This window comes from Python bivittatus, unplaced genomic scaffold, assembly GCF_059951505.1.
Source record: "Python bivittatus isolate LINGU-HERP-01145 unplaced genomic scaffold, Pbiv_v1 ctg000020_np1212, whole genome shotgun sequence".
Lineage (NCBI taxonomy): Eukaryota > Metazoa > Chordata > Lepidosauria > Squamata > Pythonidae > Python > Python bivittatus.
The window spans coordinates 3,163,902-3,183,346 of record NW_028277030.1 but is presented as its reverse complement, the minus strand read 5'-3'; the positions used below and the strand labels follow the sequence as shown (position 1 = coordinate 3,183,346).

The window sequence follows — 19,445 nt, the reverse complement described above, 5'->3', positions numbered from 1 at the left end:
CGGTTTGCGTGGATTTTCTGCTGGGGCTCCTTATCCCGCACATGGAGGCTTCCACCAACCGGCACCCAGGAACCGAAAGTGTACGGGGGAAAGCTGAAACCGCCGCCTCTTGAAGCTAGAGCGGCAGAGCGGCCATGGCAGCGGCGGCAGAGGCGGCCTCGGGTTCCGTGTGGTGTTGCCTGCGCTGGGCTTGTTGTGGAGAAGGCAGCGCCGGGCATATCCCTCTCAAGGAGATGCCGTCGGTGCTGCTGGACACGCAACAGATGGGTAAGGGCAGGGAATGCCAAGCCTCTCTCGCAGGTTTGGCGCCCGCGGGCGGGGATAAATCCCCCAGGAATCTTTGCACCTTTAAACAAATCGTAATACGACCTGTTCGTTTCTAAATCTATGTTGAACTTGTGCTGTTAACGAAATAATATGTTTAAATTTCTGTTTCTATGCTCGTAAAATTTTAAATTTGAAAAGTGTAATTTCTCCATGCTTCTGTCCCCCTATCAAAGACTTATTTTGCGCTAGGAAAAAAATAGTAAAAGCTGCTAGTATCAGCTTAATTTACTGTTTTCAAAAATGGAGGATTGCATATTTCATTACTGAGCTCAAGATGTATTCTTACCTATACCAAGAAGATTACAAATCTGTTACTGTTTTTCCTACCGTGAAGTAATTTTAATGATGCACTCTGCTACACCCAAAGTCGTTTATGAGCTGGACAGCCTTAGAAATGTGAATTATAAATAAAATATTAACAAAGTTGATCTATATGATTAATGTGGAGGCAACACCTACAATTCAATAGTCTCTCTTTCCTCTTCTCCATTTAGGTATGTGGTTTTACATACAGTATTATTAAGAACAGATTCTTAATTACAGGGCTGGCCTTGAAGACTACTCGGAAGCTACAGCCAGTCCAGAATACGCTGGCTTCAGTAATTATGGGTGCACCTTGTTTTACCTAGATAACACTACTTTGAGAGCTGTACTAGTGCGGTTGGGTTCTGGGTATGATTCAAGGAGATGATGGTCACCTTTAAAGCACAGATACCAGCAGTATCTGCCCATCCAGTACAATCTTCAAAGCAAAAATACATTGAAGCCAAAATGCTTTAAAATCCTTTTCAGGAGAAATAGCAGGATAGTTGGAAAACATTAGAATGTGCTAGCATCCTTCTGAGTTGATTGCATTGATTCTTAGTTAAATGGCTCTTCTGTGCAAAATAGATAACAAACATTTTTGCAGTGCTCTGACTGAAAATGTTTTGACATTTTGCCCTTTGATTCTAAATACATATTGAAAACAGATGCTTTTCCTTACTTCCCTTGTGTTTTTCTTATATATATATATATATATATATATATATATATATATATAAACCTATACATCAATTAACATTTGTTGAATTTTACTAGTCCTGAGAAGAATGCGTTTCACATGGCTGTTTTCCTATTGCCTTTATTATTTATTGCTGGGGAGGAAATCAGAACTTTTGTGTCAAAAACCCACAAACAGCTGACTGGTCAGTGGGGCATAGGAGGAGAGCCCACTGATGTGCCTGCATGCTCTCTTCTATTCCACTCCGGTTTTCTTGTCACCTGGGATATATGTATTGAGAATGGAATACCTGCTTTCCAAACAACGTATAAGCCCGTGTTCTCTTGGACGACTTGAAAGGTGGCTAAAACCTCCACCTCTGTACATGCTTGGAGTCTCCCAATACTACTTTACCATACATCACAGAGAATGATACAGGGTTTTCCTTAAAAAAAAAAAAAGGCAGATGGAACAGGGTGTTCGGATGAGAAAGAAGTCAGGGAATCCTTGATTGCTGCCCTGAAACTGTCCTGCATTAAATTGGTAAGGATGACACCACTTGGCAGTCTTACTGCTGAGGCACAATAAAACTTGGCTATTAGGGGTAGTGCAATTTATGTGAACATACTTTTCTTCCAACTACCGAATGGACAGGAGGAACGTGTGTTAATGCAGCTATGGGGAAATGCCTTACATTTGTGTCTTTACAAACTGAGTTCAACTTTAAATAAGTATATTTATATTAAAATAAAAATAACATTGATAAAAATGGTTAAACTCTTGGGAGAAACTTGTGAAGTATTCTTGCAGGTTTTTTTGGGGGGGGGGGGGTCCTGGGATGTGAAAATTTGCCAAACCTTGGTTTTGCCTGTCACTGCCAATCATAGCAAGAGCAAGTGAAAACAAACAAGTTGTTTGTAGTAGTATACAGTGTGTGGTGGTTCTTCAGTATTCTGTTTTACTGTTAAAGTAGCCATAGGCTGATGAAGCTCCTTAGCTCTGAAGGCTTAAACTGTAAATTCTGTATACATATACATGAGATACTGAGTACTGTAAAATAGAACTTATGTTTGGTAACAGGCAACATTTGTTACATTTCCTTGGCAGTGAATTCCACTGAAATTAGTGTGGAATATCTGCATAGAAATTGTGTTGTAAGTCTTCAACATAGTTCAAAGTGTTTTCTGTTGATGCTTTATATTCTGCAGGAACAGATGTTGTTGTTGTCAAAAATGGACGACGAGTATGCGGTACAGGAGGTTGCTTAGCTAATGCTCCTTTGCATCAGAACAAGAGTTATTTTGAGTTTAAAATCCAATCTACAGGTCAGTCAAAAATCAGCTTTTTCCAGAATTAGTTTCAAATTATTCATATAGAATCAAAATTTCTGTAATGGCTGTACATATGGACTACCATGTGGAAATCCTATTTTATATATATTTTATAAATACTATGAACATTGTTGTAATGGTTATTTGAAGATTTTTAATCATCATATAACATGCTAAACAGAACCATCATGAAGGCATATCCTCATCCAATTATTGCTGTTTTTCACTGATCATTCAGCTAGGAAAAGTTCGGCTGTACAGTTGCATATGCAAATTTAAGCCATTAGAGTTATCAGCTTTTATTTATAAATGTTTTCCCACAGCAATGAAATGTAAGTTTTATTATCTTCATTGGAGACAATTTAGGATTGTTTTTTAGTGTGACAAACCCAGGAAAACTCCTGGACTTATTTTCCCTGACTTTGCCATTCCATTTTTTGCCTCTCTCATGATTTCAGGAATCTGGGGTATTGGAGTTGCAACTCAAAAAGTCAATTTGAATCAAATTCCTCTTGGGAATGATGTGAATAGCCTAGTTCTGAGAAATGATGGAACTCTTTACTACAACAATGAAGAAAAGAACAGATTGCCAGCAAACAGTCTGCCACAGGAGGGTGATGTTGTAGTGAGTTTTTGGTGTTTTTTTTTGAGTATCATTTATACAAATCAAACCAGAATTGATCATACTTCTTATACCAAAATATTACAAAATTAGTAGGCGACTGCAGTTACCCATCTTTTTTCTCCCTAAGAATGATTTAGCAGCTTATATGGACCAATGTTAGAAATATAAAGTAGGGCTGAAGTTGTGGTGCCCTGCTTCAAGAGTACCTTCCTTAATGTCACCTTTTGTCTTTTCAGTAGAGGGCAAGATTTTTCTATTTTTCCATGATCTTTCTTGGATGTTAATATTTGATATTGTGATAATTGTAACTTTTTTGTTTTCCGTGACAAGTATTGCTTGAGTTGACAGCAAACAATTTCAAGTAAATAAATAAATATCTGCCTAGAAAATGTTCAGATTAAAATGTACTGTATAAATCTGTTCAACTAAAACAAAAAGGGAGATGAAAGTTTATATATAACTCATATCTGTCTTACAGGGAATTACGTATGACCATGTAGAACTAAATGTTTATTTAAATGGAAAGAATATGCACTGTCCAGCCTCAGGAATCAGAGGAACAGTCTTCCCTGTGGTCTATGGTAAGGAGAGGTTCTCACAATCTATTTTAGCAGATGAAATGCTACACTTGACTTTGGTTCAACTCCCTACTTATCCATAAATTGAACTGGGTAATTGGGCTAGTTGCGATTTATTTCTGAGGCAGAAAACCTCAGAGTAAACTACAGGATTCTGTTTACCAATGCTGTCATAAAACGTACAAAAGCATAAGATCCCTGTCATCTGGTTAGATAAGCCATATTTTATCTTCCGTAATGCTCTATATGGCTATTTTCTCCATAATTTAAATAAATGTATTTTAAATTGCTGATTCCTAAACTGCCCTCTTTCCCCCTCTATTCCATGTTAACTACTACCTCTGTTGAATAATTCGTATGCACCTGTTAAATTTCTGCATGTCACTTATTTCAGCACAGCAGCTTAAAAATGTAAAACATACAGCCATGTTACTGGTAATGCAGCAGAAAGTCCAGGGTTAGTGAGCATGTTTGTTTGTTTATTTTAGAGGCCACCCAACTTTTAAATGACTCTGGGTGGCTTACAACTAAAAAACTCCCCAACGTATAAATTATACAGCTGACCAGAAGAACAAAATAACAGACCAAACCAAAAAGGGGGCTCCATGATCACCCTATCCCCAAGGCCTGTGGAAACAACCTGAATGACATAAGGGTGGGAAGCACACAAATCTCTGGTGGGAGTTCATTCCAGAGGGCAGGAATTGCAACATTTCTACAGTACTCTTCATCTCACAGAAAGCCTGAACACCCAAACAGAACTTGCAGTAAGAAACAAAGGGCATTTGAATACGATATGTACACATTCTTTATTCTTTACTTCTTTTCCTTACAGTTGATGACAGTGCCATTTTGGATTGTCAGTTCAGTGACTTCTATCATGCTCCTCCTGCAGGCTTTGAAAAGATACTCTTTGAACAGCAGATTTTCTGAAGGGTCCTACTGCAGATTTATTCACTAGCACTTTTTACAATCCATTCTTTCAAAACTTCACATTACTCCCAGAATACTAATCCTGTATTTGATAAGTCTATTTAATGTTTGGGAAAATACCAGATTATCTGAGAAGTATGTTGCAGGTGTTAGATTTAACTACTGTTTGTGATATGGATATTTGTCTTTGATGTAAAGCGATAAAGCTGACAGTATTTAGTGACCATGGGCTCTAAGAATGCTTGTTTTGTAAATGTTGTATTTCTACAAAATTGCAGAGTCTAATGGTTAATCAACAATTCTTCTCTAATATATGTAGTAATCAGCAAAACTGATTACAAGTATTTTGAACATAACACACAATGAAAATATTGACATCTGTTACCCTTTTTAATTGCTGCAGTTCTAATGTTTATTTCTGAGGACTTGTGTTAAAATTAGGATAAATTGCTGTCTGTTAAAAGCCAGGCCAATAGTATCTATCTTACTAAAACTGTCACTGGAACAAACAAAAAGGTACTGAATAGCCAGTTGCTTGTTGTGATAAAACTTTATTTTTTAATTCTTAATTACACTTTTGGAGTTCCCCAAGACATATAAAATGTACAGACTACTCTTCTCTTTGTTTTTATGGTTGTTTTAAATGGATTTTCGTGCACTGAGAATATTTATATAGCATTCCTGTACATCTAGAACTATGAAACTTGCTGTAAGGGTATTGCTATATCAAAATGATAAGGCTTTGTCTTTCCTTGTTTTTTGTTGTGTGGGATAGGGAGTGGGAATAACTATCTGAGATTCTCTGGTCACATTTCATATGTTTAACTATACCATAGCAAATAAGTGAAAAAGTGATTTGCTCTATTTTATTATATAGGTTTTGTAGTCTTAAGAGATTTATAGAATGTGATTTCTTCATAATATACTAATACTGGAAATACTTCCCTATTAACTTTATTATTCCTCAGGGAGGTGTCCTTTTACAGCCTTTTAGGAAATTCTTTTCAAACAGCCCTTTACAGATACACACATGAATTCAGTTTGTGCCACTGGAAAATATTCTGAAACTCCAAATTCTGAACTTAGAAGGATATATATAAAATGTTTGGTCTGCTACTATAAGGTCATGCATTTAACACAATTACTACAATAGCCAAAGTTTCTGGTCAGTGTACCTACAAGGGATGAAAAGGGCAATAGTAACAAAAAGTATATGCTCTCAAGTATATTTTTGCTATATTTGTCCCCTTAAAATTAAAGACAATATTCTAAAGTATGTGTAACAAACAACTCTTTTTGTTACTATGAGGCATTTAAAAAGATGAAAAAGGTATAGTTGAGAAAATAAACATAAATTTAAAATATTTTTAGAATTGAATTTGACATAAAATTCATTTACAAATTTTAATTATATGCCATCCTGGATAATTTTTATTTCATGCTCTTTTCCTGGTCCTCTTAAAAGTATCTGTTTGGCTACAGCAGAGATAACATGTTTTATTTATAACATTAGACATGAATTTAAACTCTGCCTTTTTAATATTCTGGCCTTGTCAAGTTTTTGTTCAATAATGTTAACTCTTTGCTTGTCATCTTCAGACACTAAATAAATCTGAATGTGATCCTCAAGCCAAAAAAAGTTTCTCTCCACTACATTACTGGAAGTCTGATAACATGTCATTGGATTTTACCTATTTTATCTTCAGGAATATATTTATTGAACATTTCATGTATTATCAGTCAATATTAAGGTTTTCACAAACCACCCTTCACATTTTCTGAATGTAGGTTTTCAAAATAAATTGCTGCTTATGTACTCTCTAATAAAATCAGTTTTATTTTAAAACGTCTGTAGAACTATCTAAAAGCGTTCAAATTAAAATCATGATCTGGACAGTCACACCATGATAAAACTGGTTTTACAGTTCCTGGATTGGATAGAAGAATACATCTGTTTAGCTGTTAAATTGCTAGATGTCTTTTCAACAGGTTTTCAGGATATAGATTCCAGCATCTTTGATCTGAACAGACTTCTATTAGAAAATAAGGAGATTCATTTGCAAGTTTTGTATTCATAAAACCAAAATATAAATTCTTGAGCCTCTCTAGATTTGGAGTACAGCTACTTTATACTATGAGCACTTGGTGCTCTCTAGATTTGGAGTACAGCTAGAACCATATACAGGAGAATTAAGACAAAAAACTAATTCTGAAAGATTGGATCCTGGGATGCTACTGTTGTATACCACATCATGCTAGTTCTAAACAGCCATTCCAGGATAATACACTGATTGACATTGTTCATCAAAGTAAATGTTAGCCAGAAAACATTGTTATTCTCTAGAAAATCAATTTTGTCCAAGAGATTTTGGAATTATATCACTGCTAGTTGCTCAAGTATCTTCCTCCAAATAGAATATCTGCAGTTGGCTGATAGGTATTATAATCTTCACAGTCCAGAGAGTCTCTTAATAGATTGGTTGTGTGAGCATATCCTTCAAGGTAAGTGAGAAGAACCTTTTTTAAAAAATCAGTTCCTGGACAGAGCCAGTCTTGGCTAAGTGTTATTAGCCAGGAAGAAGCAGCAAACATAAAAATGGCTGTCCGTTTTCCTTCAAAGAACCTTGGGTACATCCTTGGTGTAGTTTTCTATATCTCTCTCCTGCCATCTCATGGTTGTCTGGGTGTTAGCTATCCAGATCAGGGAGCTTTATTTTTGTGTACAGTAGTTGAAAATCTGATAAAATTATACCAGATGGTGCTTTGAGAGACCACCTCTCCCCAGTTGTCTCTACCCATCCCATCATATTTGGCAGGAGAGGTAGTGATCCCATCAATTAAGAATGTCATCTTGAGAGACCTAGGAAGAGAGCATTTTTGGTTATGCTGCCTGCCCTTTGGAACATCATCTCCACAGAGATTAGATTAGCCTTGACCTGGTCTTCTGTAAGACCCTGAAGGTGTGGCTGTGTTCCTGGAAAGGGGGGTCAGAATATCAGAGCCCATAAAGTGATTTATGTTGACAGCCATTGTTTTATCTTGGCTGCTGATTATGTATTTATTACTTGTTATGTTTTTAACTCCTGTTAGCCCCCCTTAGTCGCTATGATGAGATGGGAAGCCATATAAATCGAAATAAATAACATATTTTAAACTGTTTGAACTGCAGCATTTTAAGACGGTAATTTTATTCAGTGGCAAATAGCAAGACTTTGAAAGTGTTGCTATTAAATCATGCAAAGAAGAAAGAAAAATCACACTTTGAGGATGCTAATATCACTGCCATTAAATCAACCTGATAACAGACTTGCTTGTGATCAAACGTGGAGATTTTTTTTGCAACTTGCATTCCATCTGTCTCTCATGTGTTTATTCCTAAGTAACTCATAAAGTCAACTGCTGCCTTTGTTAGAAAAAGTAGCGTGATTATGTTAACTATCCATTGGAATTTCTGCATTCCATATACCAGTTAGGACTTCAACAATTGGGAAACTTTTTGAAGGTTTCAGAAATCCCTCAGGATCTACCAGTTTCCAAGGATGGTTTGTCCTAACTGATCTATTTGTACAGAGAATGGAAATCTAAACTTCCATAGAAAATGGTCTGACCATGGTATTGGATCAGAGCAAATTTCTGCACTTCTCCCATTTTATTGCAAACATCAGATCCAAAATATGTCTACCAGTCACATCTGAAGGACTACTGCCTCATGGGGCAACCTCATGGGACAGCATGGAGACTGAATTTATACAGGGCGAACAGCCTCACGGTCTTCAGAGCAGATCTTGAAATGATCAGACAGCTGTTGGGTCATGGGATTCTTCAGCAGGATCCCTAATATTGCCAGGTATCCCAATACAGTATAAGGTGCAAACATTAACTCCATTTGCAACAGGGAACCCTACTGCATATTCATGGAAGAAAGCAAGTATTACAAAGTTTGTGGGCGAGTGCAGTATTACTTACAGTGAGCGTTTAACTGTTCCCTTTATGGCAAGTTGAACAGCAGGAAACATCAACAATGCTTTGTTTAGCCAGTTTTTTTTAATACAGTAAGGCAAAATTAGTTGGGTTCCTACTTTGCGAAAAGTAATCGTCCTTGACTTACAAATCATAATGACTAGGTTCACGCAGGCCACACAATTGCTTCGCACTCTGTGCAAACTCGTCCCTCTTCTTGACCCAAGCCCCCCACCCGTCCCTTAAGGCTAGCTGCTAGCTAAGCTCTTCCCTGGAATCCTTAGTGGACTTTAGCTACTAAGGCCACCGGACTCGGGGAAAACTGAAGCTTTTCCTTCAGCCTCCACTCTTCCGCTTATTCGGCTCGCCCCCAACCCTTGATTTCTGCGCCGCATACGGGCAACTGTCATTTCCGCTCAGAAAAGCGAAGTGGAAATACCTCCAACCCCGCCAAGGCAGGCTCATCTCCCGACCCACTGAAGCCTCGGAATTTCTGCTCCGGCAACAGTCCGGCTCGCTGCACGCATGCGCGGTGTTCAGCCGTTTCCCGTTCGTTTCGTCACTGAGCGTCCCTCTGCCCGTTCCGCCCCTCCCCTCCCCTTTCGCGCGCGCGCTGTCGTCGCTGCTTCAGCCCAGAGCCGCCGTCGCCGCCGCCGCCGCCGCCGTCGTCATGGCTGACAACGCCGCCGCCGGCCTGGAGAACCACCGCTTCAAGAGCTTCAAGAATAAGGGCCGCGACGTGGAGGTCTGTGCCAGCCTGGGACAGTTCCTTTCCGTCTCGTGGGGGAGTGGCCGGATTTTACTTTCTCAGCCCGCGGGAGGCTGGTGGCTCTGCGCCCGGTGGTGGGACCATGTAGGCAGACGCACCGACACACGCACCGCCTCCGCCATCTGCTGCTGGGCCTGGCCTGGTTCTCTCTGCCCACCTCGGCCGGGCTGGCACGGGGGATCCAGTCCTTAAGCGGGCGGGCGGCCGGGCAGCGGGTCGATCAGGTTCCCTTTGTGATTCGGCTCTTCCCCCAGACTTCGAGGGACTCTGGGCTGATCGGGCTCGCTTTGAAGTGCTGTTGAGACACAATAATAATGCTGGCATAGTGAGAGCATGATTAATCCTATCAGTCTTGCTCACCTTCTGGTGGTGGGGTAGCAGGTCGTAATCTTTATGCTTATTCTTCACCAAGGACGCTGAAATGTGGGGCTTGGCCGATGGTAGCGATCTTCTTTGTCCTTTATCATTCTCCCAGAATATTGGATGGATTCAGAATTAGATACTTAGGAGAGCCCTGACAACCTATTTCTGTCACTTCTTTAGCGTACTTATTAATAAGGCTTTGGGAAGAGATTTTCAGTGTCTCTGTTTGCTTTCGTAATTACTTCTGATGCACCTAGTTTACATCTCCGTGGAATTCCTATCAAGTTTGATCTTCCTTTTATTGCTCCAGTGTTTTGCAGCTCTGGATACATATATATTCCACTGGGTTGGTTTGGTTCACAGCTTATTTTCTGATCAAAACTTCATTTTACCCCCTAAACAAATGCTTAATTCAAGGTCTGAGCCACAGAACTCCATTTTGTATTGGTGATATCACTTGCTCGGTAACAAAAGTAGGCTACTGTATTTTTACCTGGTAGCAATGCCTCACAATTAACTACAAATGCAAGAAGAAAGAATAAAATACAAGTTGTTCTATATGAGTTCAGTTTTCTGATACTGTATTCAGATTTGAAGATAGAAAGTAGTAAAAATAGATTGAGGAGTGTGGAATATGGAAATACAGTCTTAGGCTTGGTTTATGTGTCTAAGCCACAGTGTGATTTCTTTGGTTTTGAGTTAGTGTATTGCATGCATAACCATGGGTTATGGCTTAATATATTGTTGTGGTACCTGGTCAATTGTGGCTTATTTAATAAGCCATGGTTAAATCATGGCAGGAGCGTTATATATACCACCTTGAGTTGTGCAAATAAAGGAGGGATATAAATCTAATAATAAATGTAAGAGCCAGGCTGTATTTTTTACTTATAGCTGATTTATTAGGCTTTATAGATCTGCATCATATTACAGAGTAGTGTATGGAAATATAGCTGGAACCCCATAGAACTCAGCTTTTTTCTGAGTAGACAAGCATAATATGTGTTTTTGATTTTATACTTCATCTTACAGACTAGCTGCTTTGGAGATCAATCACCCAATCCTTCAGAGAGAATTATCTGTAAGGTCGGTTATTAGCAGATATTAATGTTTCCCATACTTGTCAGTTCTGAATCTTCCTGATTTGGAAACTATGGATCCCTATAATAGTTAATGATTGCAGTATCAAAATAAGTAATGTTATGTTTCAGGGTTCAGGATGCCCCTTTGCTTTGTATTCTTTGGTAAAGTCAGTTCAATACAAAATTGGTTAGCCAGTATTTTTCACTGGGCTCTAAATATCAAGGATATCAAAACATTTCTGTTTTTTTCAGTTAGTAGTTGTGGTAGCTAAGTAATCAAACCTTTAAAGAAATTATTGCATTTTCTCATTTAAAAAAAAGCAAAATTCTGCTTCATATTGATATGAATGTGTAGCGTATATTGTACTTTCATACTGAGTTTTTTGCAAATACTTCTACTGAAATGTGGCATGTTTAAAATCATATATGCTTATATTGTTTCAAACTGCAAATGTTAAGAATATTTTAGTTCCATAGATTTTACTATAAGCTTGATTAAATAGTGATGTTAAGTTCCCATCTATAAAGTCTTTAAAACTATAATCTTGAAATAGAAGACCAAGTTTGTTCAGATAAGAGCTGTAGCCTAATCAGTACAATGGTCCTCCATGTTTCCAAGCCAAGTCGAATTTGACTAGGACAACTAGATGCTGCTACTCTATTTAATATTATATATTAATATTATAGTTTATGTGTTTAAAACATATATGTCCCCATTTCATTCAAAGGGCTTGAGACAGCTAACAGTCAAGGTAAAAGGAGCAATTGAAAGTGTTTATCCCTAAAATAGTAGCAGACTGAAGAATATTGGCACACCTAAAAAAAAGATGTGATATCAGTAATGTTCCTAGTGCTGTAGTAACAGTAGTAATTTTTATATTTATATATATATATATATATATATATATATATATATACATACACATACACATACATACATACATATATATATATATATATACACATACACATACACATATACATATATTCATTCATTCATTCATTGATAGGGTTTCATATTCATTGATAGGCATTTGGAAAATGCTACTTTTTTCTTATTGTATCACTCTTGTTTTGATTGATTCAATACTTTGTGGGCTTAGGATGTAAAGTTTTGATTCTTTAACCCATTGAGATTTCCCCTCCCCCGAGACTTGGATAATATATCAGTGATGAGATTGTAATAGACAATCCATGGTAATTTTTTTAAACAATAGATCTCTCTAAATTCCAAACAAGCATTAGGGCTGAGAGTAATGATGTTAAAGAGAGGGGTAACAAGAAAGCCTGAAACAAATGAAATTTTGCCTTGGAGTAAAAAAACGACAGAATTAGGAAGCATGGAAAAAATAGAAATTAATTTCTTAATGTCAGTTTATGCATAGTGATTTAAAACACACAGTTTTCAGTAATGTTCATATAATGTCCATTCCATTAGACACTGGGTGGCTTACAAAATCCCGAAACAGTAAAAACAATTAAGCACACATAAACAGGCAGACTAAAACAACCAAAATGATAAACCATACAGATATGACAGTGGCCCACAAATATATCAATAAACACATTAATCCCAATCCTGGGAACAGAGCCGGGTTTTAAGAGCTTTCCAGAACCCCAGGAGAGTGGGCACCATTCATATCCCTGGGGAGATATTGTTCCAGAGGTCAGGGGCAGTGACAGAGAAGACGTACTTCCTTGGTCCCACAAGATGGCAGTGTTTAATAGAGGGGACCTGGAGTGTACCTGAAGGGTTTTATAGGCGACAACCATCACCTTAAATTGCACTAGAAGCCTACTGGCAACCAATGCTGCTCTTGTAGCATTGGTGACACATGGACATAACATGAAGTGTCTGTTACTGTTTACACTGCTGCAATTTGTATCAGCTGTAGCTTCCAGATGGTCTTCAAGGGCAGCCTCATGTAGAGCCCATTGCAATAGTCTAATCATGAAGGAGACCAGGGCATGAGTGACCATGAAGGGCCTCCCAGTTGAGAATAGGGCTCAACTGGCACATAAGATGCTCTTCAAGCAGGAGCTGCTTGTGCAGGAGGACCCCTCAAGTTACAATCTTAAGTTGGAAAGTACAAACCCATCTAAGACCAATGATAAAAACATCCCCAACCCTTGGGGGCCAAGCAGCCATAGCCACTCAGTCTTTTCAGGATTGAGCCAGTCTATTGCCCATCTAGACCTGCACAGCCTGCAGAGACTTGGTCAGTACATTGATAGCTTCACATGTGCACCCCAGGGTTGAGATGTACAACTGGGTATCATCAACATACTGATGATGCCAAAGCCCAAACCGATGGATTACCTCACCCAGCAGTTTCATGTAGTTGTTAAACAGGAGGAGGAGAGCGTCGAGTCATGAGGCACCCCACAAGTGAGGGACCAAGGGTGTGATCTCCCCCCATCAACACCAACTGAGACTGACCACTGAGGAATAAGGCAAACCACTGCAGTATGGTGCCTCCCTCTTCCAGCCCCTGCAGCCAGTCCAGAAGGATACCATAGTCAACAGTATCAAAAGCCAACCTAATTTTCAATAGACTAAGCACAAATTATTGCAACAAGAATATTATCTTCATTGGAGAAAGCATACTTGATGAGAAGAATCCTATTGGTGCTACCAAGATCTAAATAAATGTTTCTGTTTTGCCACTGTATAAATGAAAAGTGGTTTGGAATCTTTCTCATTGGTTCAAGGAGTCAGGTGACTTTTCAAATAAGATAAATTTTTAAGAATATTACTAATAAAGCTCTGTCTGGGAGAATTTTATCAATTTCCCAGTGTATTCTCCTTTTGTGTTAATTAAGGTATAATAAACACTATTGGGATAGGAAATTGGGGATGCTGTTCATGTGTAGAAAAAGAAAAGCAGTGTTATTAAATCAAGAAATCCTAAGAATCTTGGCTTTCATATTATATACATACATACCTAACGTTTTGTGTGGAATGGCTGCTAAAACTGTGGTTGCATAAGATTTTTGTTGATAAGGAGACAAACATTTGACTAAGAAAAGCAGAAAAATATCATGCAAAGTACGCAGGTTGAAAATTTATATAATATATATTGTTAATAGAATGAAAGGCAGAATATACTAGGGTTTTCTCTCCCTCCCAAGTGATTGCCAAAATGGGCAAAGGTTTTGCCAATCTGTAAAATAAATAGGAGGTATATGTTGGAGGGAAATACAAATAAAAATTTGTTATCCCAACATTAATTTGGTTTAGGTGTAAATGAATACATTTTATCAGCAATGGGATGGTTGATCTTAACATCGAGTGTTATTCATATCTTTGTCTTGTACCTACTTTGATTTTTTTTCTCCTGACTCTTTTATTTCCTGTTCTGATCTTCAATTTGCTATAATCTATAAATGAGTTGTCATAAAAAGTTTATTCAGCTTTCCATTAATAGTTGAAAAAATCAGCACCTAAATGTTTATATTTGACTATTTTGAATTGAATTCCAGCTTGAATATAACCTAAATCACAAGCATCCACGGAAATGATCAATCTTTACCTGCATACTAGATATACTTCCTCAGCCAGTATCTTTCCATGCTTACATTTCCCATCCTTCCTAAAAATTGGCCATGTGAGTGGTAATAAAAAACATTTGAAGTACATACAAGAAAGCTTGTACTGTACTATACAAAGGAGATACTTTGTTAAGTATTTATATTAACTTTTCTTCTGCACTCAGAATGCCTAGTCTAAGGATATATTATCTATCTTAAAATTTCAGATGATTGACTCATTTCACACATTTTGTCCAGTAGTGGTTATCTGGAACCTGAGACAGAGCTATATTAAACATACCTTTTTAACTGAAGATGCTGAAAATCAGATGAGGACTCTTTTCTTAGATATTCTGTTTTCCCTTCAACATGTATTTGCTCCTAGTACACAATTGTTTTGGTGGCCAATTGTAAATCAGTGGCATTTCCTTGTTGCCCTTCCCCTACTTAACACAAGAGTACTATGCTGCTTTTGAGTTGATGAGAAAAGAAAGGCTGGAAGATACTGTATCCTTTTCATCTTATCTGTTCTAGGATGGATCACTTATTAGTACGTTCTTATCTGAATATACAAGAACCAATTAGCAGTACGGAGTGCAATGCATTTAATTGTAGAATTTCAACCCCAATATTTGCTCCCAAAATTTTTCTGAATTTTTTGCATATCTTTGCCTCTTAATATTATTACATCTTCATGTGGGTCCTAGTGATATATGAAAGGAAAAACACCAAACGGTTAGTGCTCATTTCATTTGTTTCATAAACAAGGTTATCCAACATGTGATGTACCAGTGTGAAAAAGTAGTCATCCGCTTAGTGTAGTCAAGTCTAGCTGGGTCAGTATTTCATTAAACAATCAGGATTGATTTTGATCTGTCCTGCCATTGATACATAACAATCCAGAAAGGTGACAAAACCATTTCTAAAGCTCTGATCCACAGTGACAGAGTCTTGTAACAGGGAAGATTTGAGAGAATAGTGAACAGAAGCTCCCAAGAAAAATATGAAAATAGTGGCCTTCTCCCATTTGTCCTTTGCACTTTCCCCCTGGATCTTTCATTTAACTGCCATGGTTAAAATGGCTGACATTGTCTAGGAATGTGTCCAGTCAAATTTCACTTGTCATATTCAGCATAATTTTAATTCCAATACATTTCTTTGAGTGTTATCATTTAATGTAGTTCAGTGGCAACATCCACTGTATATACAAGATTTAACAAACTTGGGGAACTCCTGAAGTTTTGCAGATGTGTTTCAGAAGAAAGGAGAAAATCCAAAGCAAATCCAATTCATTATTATCATACTGCAGATTGGAAGATCCTATGACTTGAAAAAATGTTAGTCATGAACTGCAGGTTAAGTTCTGCAGTATTGCTGCATTGTGTGTGTGTGCGCACATGCATGTATGTATGTATAGGTGTGCATGTGTATATTAAGCTCCTACTATAGAAAGCTGAAATTACAGTTTACAAAATTTTCCAGTAGCCTCCCAATCTTATGTCTGCTAGATGGTTAGGCTGATTCCCAACTAGCATAGTAGTTGGAGCTGAAATCACAACACATCTTCACAGTACCAGATTGGTGAAGGCTGGCCCATTTATTTCCACATTGCAAATTATGCTGAGACAATGGTACATAATAATGCCCCAGTGTAGTTTATTAATGCACCTCTGTTGCTAATATTGTTAATTGTTAGTCTGAAGCAGTTTTGGAATTTCAGTCAAAAATCCATCTTACTTCAGAATACTTAAATTTCTTCTTCAGTCTTCCTGCAGGATCAAATTCAGCACTTACTTGCATGCAGAAGGCCCATGCTCCATTAATTTACATACAGACTGCTTACACTTTCAGATGTTCAGAAATTACAACAATAACAATAGCCTTTTCCTCATGAAGTAAGACTCAAGTTAAAGTAGAGATTTTGATCACAATATTTTTGATCCTGATATTTGTTTTTTTCAGCTCTTGAAACCTAAGCTCAGTTATTTCATCTGCAGTCACACAGATTGTTTTGTATATCACCAAAATGACACTACCTTCCCATTCACAGGAAAGAGAGATCAGGACATTTGCAGAATCCTTGAAGTTAGCATCTGTACCCCCTCGCCAAATTTTTTTGGGAAAAAACTTAGAACAGTCTGAAGGAGAATTGAGTGCATTCAGCCATAGTAGAATACTGATTGGATATTTATAGAAAGCACTAGATGGAAAGCACCTAGATACAGGACTTGCCTAAGTGACTCAAGACTTTGTTGTAATTTCCATATGTGTATAGAAGTGGTAATGCATCGAATATTGTAACATTTCACAAGAATTGTACACATTTTATGCTATTTGTGGCTAATTCAAGATAAAAGTGAACATTTGGTTGGCTATACTATAGTAATATAGCTACTGGATGCTGTGAGTAGCAGTCCTTATTTTGCTTAAATGGTGGCATCTATGCACAGGAGGGAAATAACAGCAGATTCAAGGGACCTCTAAAATTTGCCATAGAAGAATTTTAGAACAACTCATTGAAGGCAATGTGTGCTTATTGACCACAGAACGCTGACTATCTTTGAGGCGGAGGAGAGAAGATGAAATTGGAATCACATATGCTACAGAAAAGCACCCTTACATTGCAACATGCTGAGCTAGTGAATATTACTGCTTCTGTGACAGTGAATTTCATAGATTAATTATGTATTGTTTGATTAATCTTCTTGTCAATCTGGAACATGCTGTCACACAGACCTTATTAAATTCTAGTACTGCAAGAGGCAGAAGCCCCTTCATCACGCTGTTATACAGAATAGTTTTAATATAAATTTATGTGTATTTCTCTTTAATTACTTTTTTTTCATTTGTAAGACAGCCCCAAATAAGTTGCCCCAATCTCTTGATTCACGATTTATTGTAGTTATAGCCTGGCGTTGTTGTTTTTAACAAAAGAAAAAAGATCTCACAGGAGTTAAGAGTCCACATCAAAATAATTAAGTATAGAAAAAAGCGGCATTGAGAAATTAATAGCAGATTGTTTACAAATTTACATTCTCTATAAAGGTGATCATTGAAGGAATTACTGTCAAAACAAGTCCTCCTCCATAGTAAAGCTGGAAGGAGCCATTTAGGCTCAATATAGGAATCCAAATTAGAGCATCATTTCTAAGTAATTGTTCGTTCCACTATCAAGCTGCTTTTATTGTTAAGAATTTTTTCCTGGTATTCAACTGGAACCTGCCTTCCTGTTAACTGAAGTCCATTATTCTACACTCTAAGACAGTAGAAATAGGTCTTGACTGCCTTCTATGTGACATTCCCTCATATACAGTGGGGCAAAAAAGTATTTAGTCAGCCACCAATTGTGCAAGTTCTCCCACTTAAAAAGATGAGAGAGGCCTGTAATTTTCATCATAGGTATACCTCAACTATGAGAGACAAAATGGGGGAAAAAATCCAGAAAATCACACTGTCTGATTTTTAAAGAATTTATTTGCAAATCATGGTGGAAAATAAGTATTTGGTCAATATCAAAAGTTCATCTCAATACTTTGTTATATATCCTTTGTTGGCAATGACAGAGGTCAAACGTTGTCTGTAAGTCTTCACACGGTTTTCACACACTGTTGCTGGTATTTTGGCCCATTCCTCCATGCAGATCTCCTCTAGAGCAGTGATGTTTTGGGGCTGTCGCTGGGCAACACGGACTTTCAACTCCCTCCAAAGGTTTTCCATGGGGTTGAGATCTGGAGACTGGCTAGGCCACTCCAGGACCTTGAAATGCTTCTTACGAAGCCACTCCTTCATTGCCCGGGCAGTGTGTTTGGGATCATTGTCATGCTGAAAGAGCCAGCCATGTTTCATCTTCAATGCCCTTGCTGATGGAAGGAGGTGTTCACTCAAAATCTCACGATACATGGCCCCATTCATTCTTTCCTTTACACGGATCAGTCGTCCTGGTCCCTTTGCAGAAAAACAGCCCCAAAGCATGATGTTTCCACCCCCATGCTTCACAGTAGGGATGGTGTTCTTTGGATGCAACTCAGCATTCTCTCTCCTCCAAACACAACAAGTTGAGTTTAGACCAAAACGTTCTACTTTGGTTTCATCTGACCATATGACATTCTCCCAATCCTCTTCTGGATCATCCAAATGCTCTCTAGCAAACTTCAGACAGGCCCAGGCATGTACTGGCTTAAGCAGGGGGACACATCTGGCACTGCAGGATTTGAGTCCCTGGCAGCATAGTGTGTTACTGATGGTAGCCTTTGTTACTTTGGTCCCAGCTCTCTGCAGGTCATTCACTAGGTCCCCCCATGTGGTTCTGGGATTTTTGCTCACCATTCTTGTGATCATTTTGACCCCACAGGGTGAGATCTTGCATGGAGCCCCAGATTGAGGGAGATTATCAGTGGTCTTGTATGTCTTCCATTTTCTAATTATTGCTCCCACAGTTGATTTCTTCACACCAAGCTGCTTGCCTTTTGCAGATTCAGTCTTCCCAGCCTGGTGCAGGTCTACAATTTTGTTTCTGGTGTCCTTCAACAGGTCTTGGCCATAGTGGAGTTTGGAGTGTGACTGTTTGAGGTTGTGGACAGGTGTCTTTTATACTGATAACAAGGTCAAACAGGTGCCATTACTACAGGTAACGAGTGGAGGACAGAGGAGCCTCTTAAAGAAGTAGTTACAGGTGTGTGAGAGCCAGACATCTTGCTTGTTTGTAGGTGACCAAATACTTATTTTCCACCATGATTTGCAAATAAATTCTTTAAAAATCAGACAATGTGATTTTCTGGATTTTTTTCCCCATTTTGTCTCTCATAGTTGAGGTATACCTATGATGAAAATTACAGGGCTCTCTCATCTTTTTAAGTGGGAGAACTTGCACAATTGGTGGCTGACTAAATACTTTTTTGCCCCACTGTACTTGAAGAGTGCTATTGTGTGCCTTTTCTGTGCTAAACATAATCCAATTCCTTCAT

The 19,445-nt window shown here is 38.1% G+C and overlaps 2 protein-coding genes across 2 annotated transcripts in view; both read left to right on the top strand.

The window, feature by feature from the left end:
- Positions 1 to 106: 106 nt before the first annotated feature.
- SPRYD7 (SPRY domain containing 7) lies at positions 107 to 6,035 on the top strand. Its single transcript, XM_007433660.4, has 5 exons — positions 107 to 267; positions 2,518 to 2,634; positions 3,099 to 3,265; positions 3,744 to 3,846; positions 4,679 to 6,035. The coding sequence occupies exons 1-5, from the start codon at positions 135 to 137 to the stop codon at positions 4,774 to 4,776; spliced, it is 618 nt and encodes a 205-aa protein (XP_007433722.1). The 5' UTR covers positions 107 to 134; the 3' UTR covers positions 4,777 to 6,035.
- A 3,292-nt stretch (positions 6,036 to 9,327) lies between these two features.
- Positions 9,328 to 19,445, top strand: part of KPNA3 (karyopherin subunit alpha 3) — a 48,608-nt gene continuing 38,490 nt past the window's right edge. The window contains exon 1 of the mRNA XM_007433663.3: positions 9,328 to 9,481. Coding sequence (XP_007433725.3) covers positions 9,407 to 9,481 — 75 coding nt within the window. The 5' untranslated portion in view covers positions 9,328 to 9,406. The remainder of the gene's footprint in view (positions 9,482 to 19,445) is intronic.

What these genes read in the sequence shown, in the direction of transcription:
- SPRYD7 (XM_007433660.4), top strand. Translation starts at nt 135, where the DNA reads ATGGCAGCGGCGGCAGAGGCGGCCTCGGGTTCCGTGTGGTGTTGCCTG. An exon ending in CACAGGAGGGTGATGTTGTA is followed by an intron (nt 3,266 to 3,743) that starts GTGAGTTTTTGG and finishes TCTGTCTTACAG; the next exon opens with GGAATTACGTATGACCATGT. An exon ending in AGTCTTCCCTGTGGTCTATG is followed by an intron (nt 3,847 to 4,678) that starts GTAAGGAGAGGT and finishes TTTTCCTTACAG; the next exon opens with TTGATGACAGTGCCATTTTG.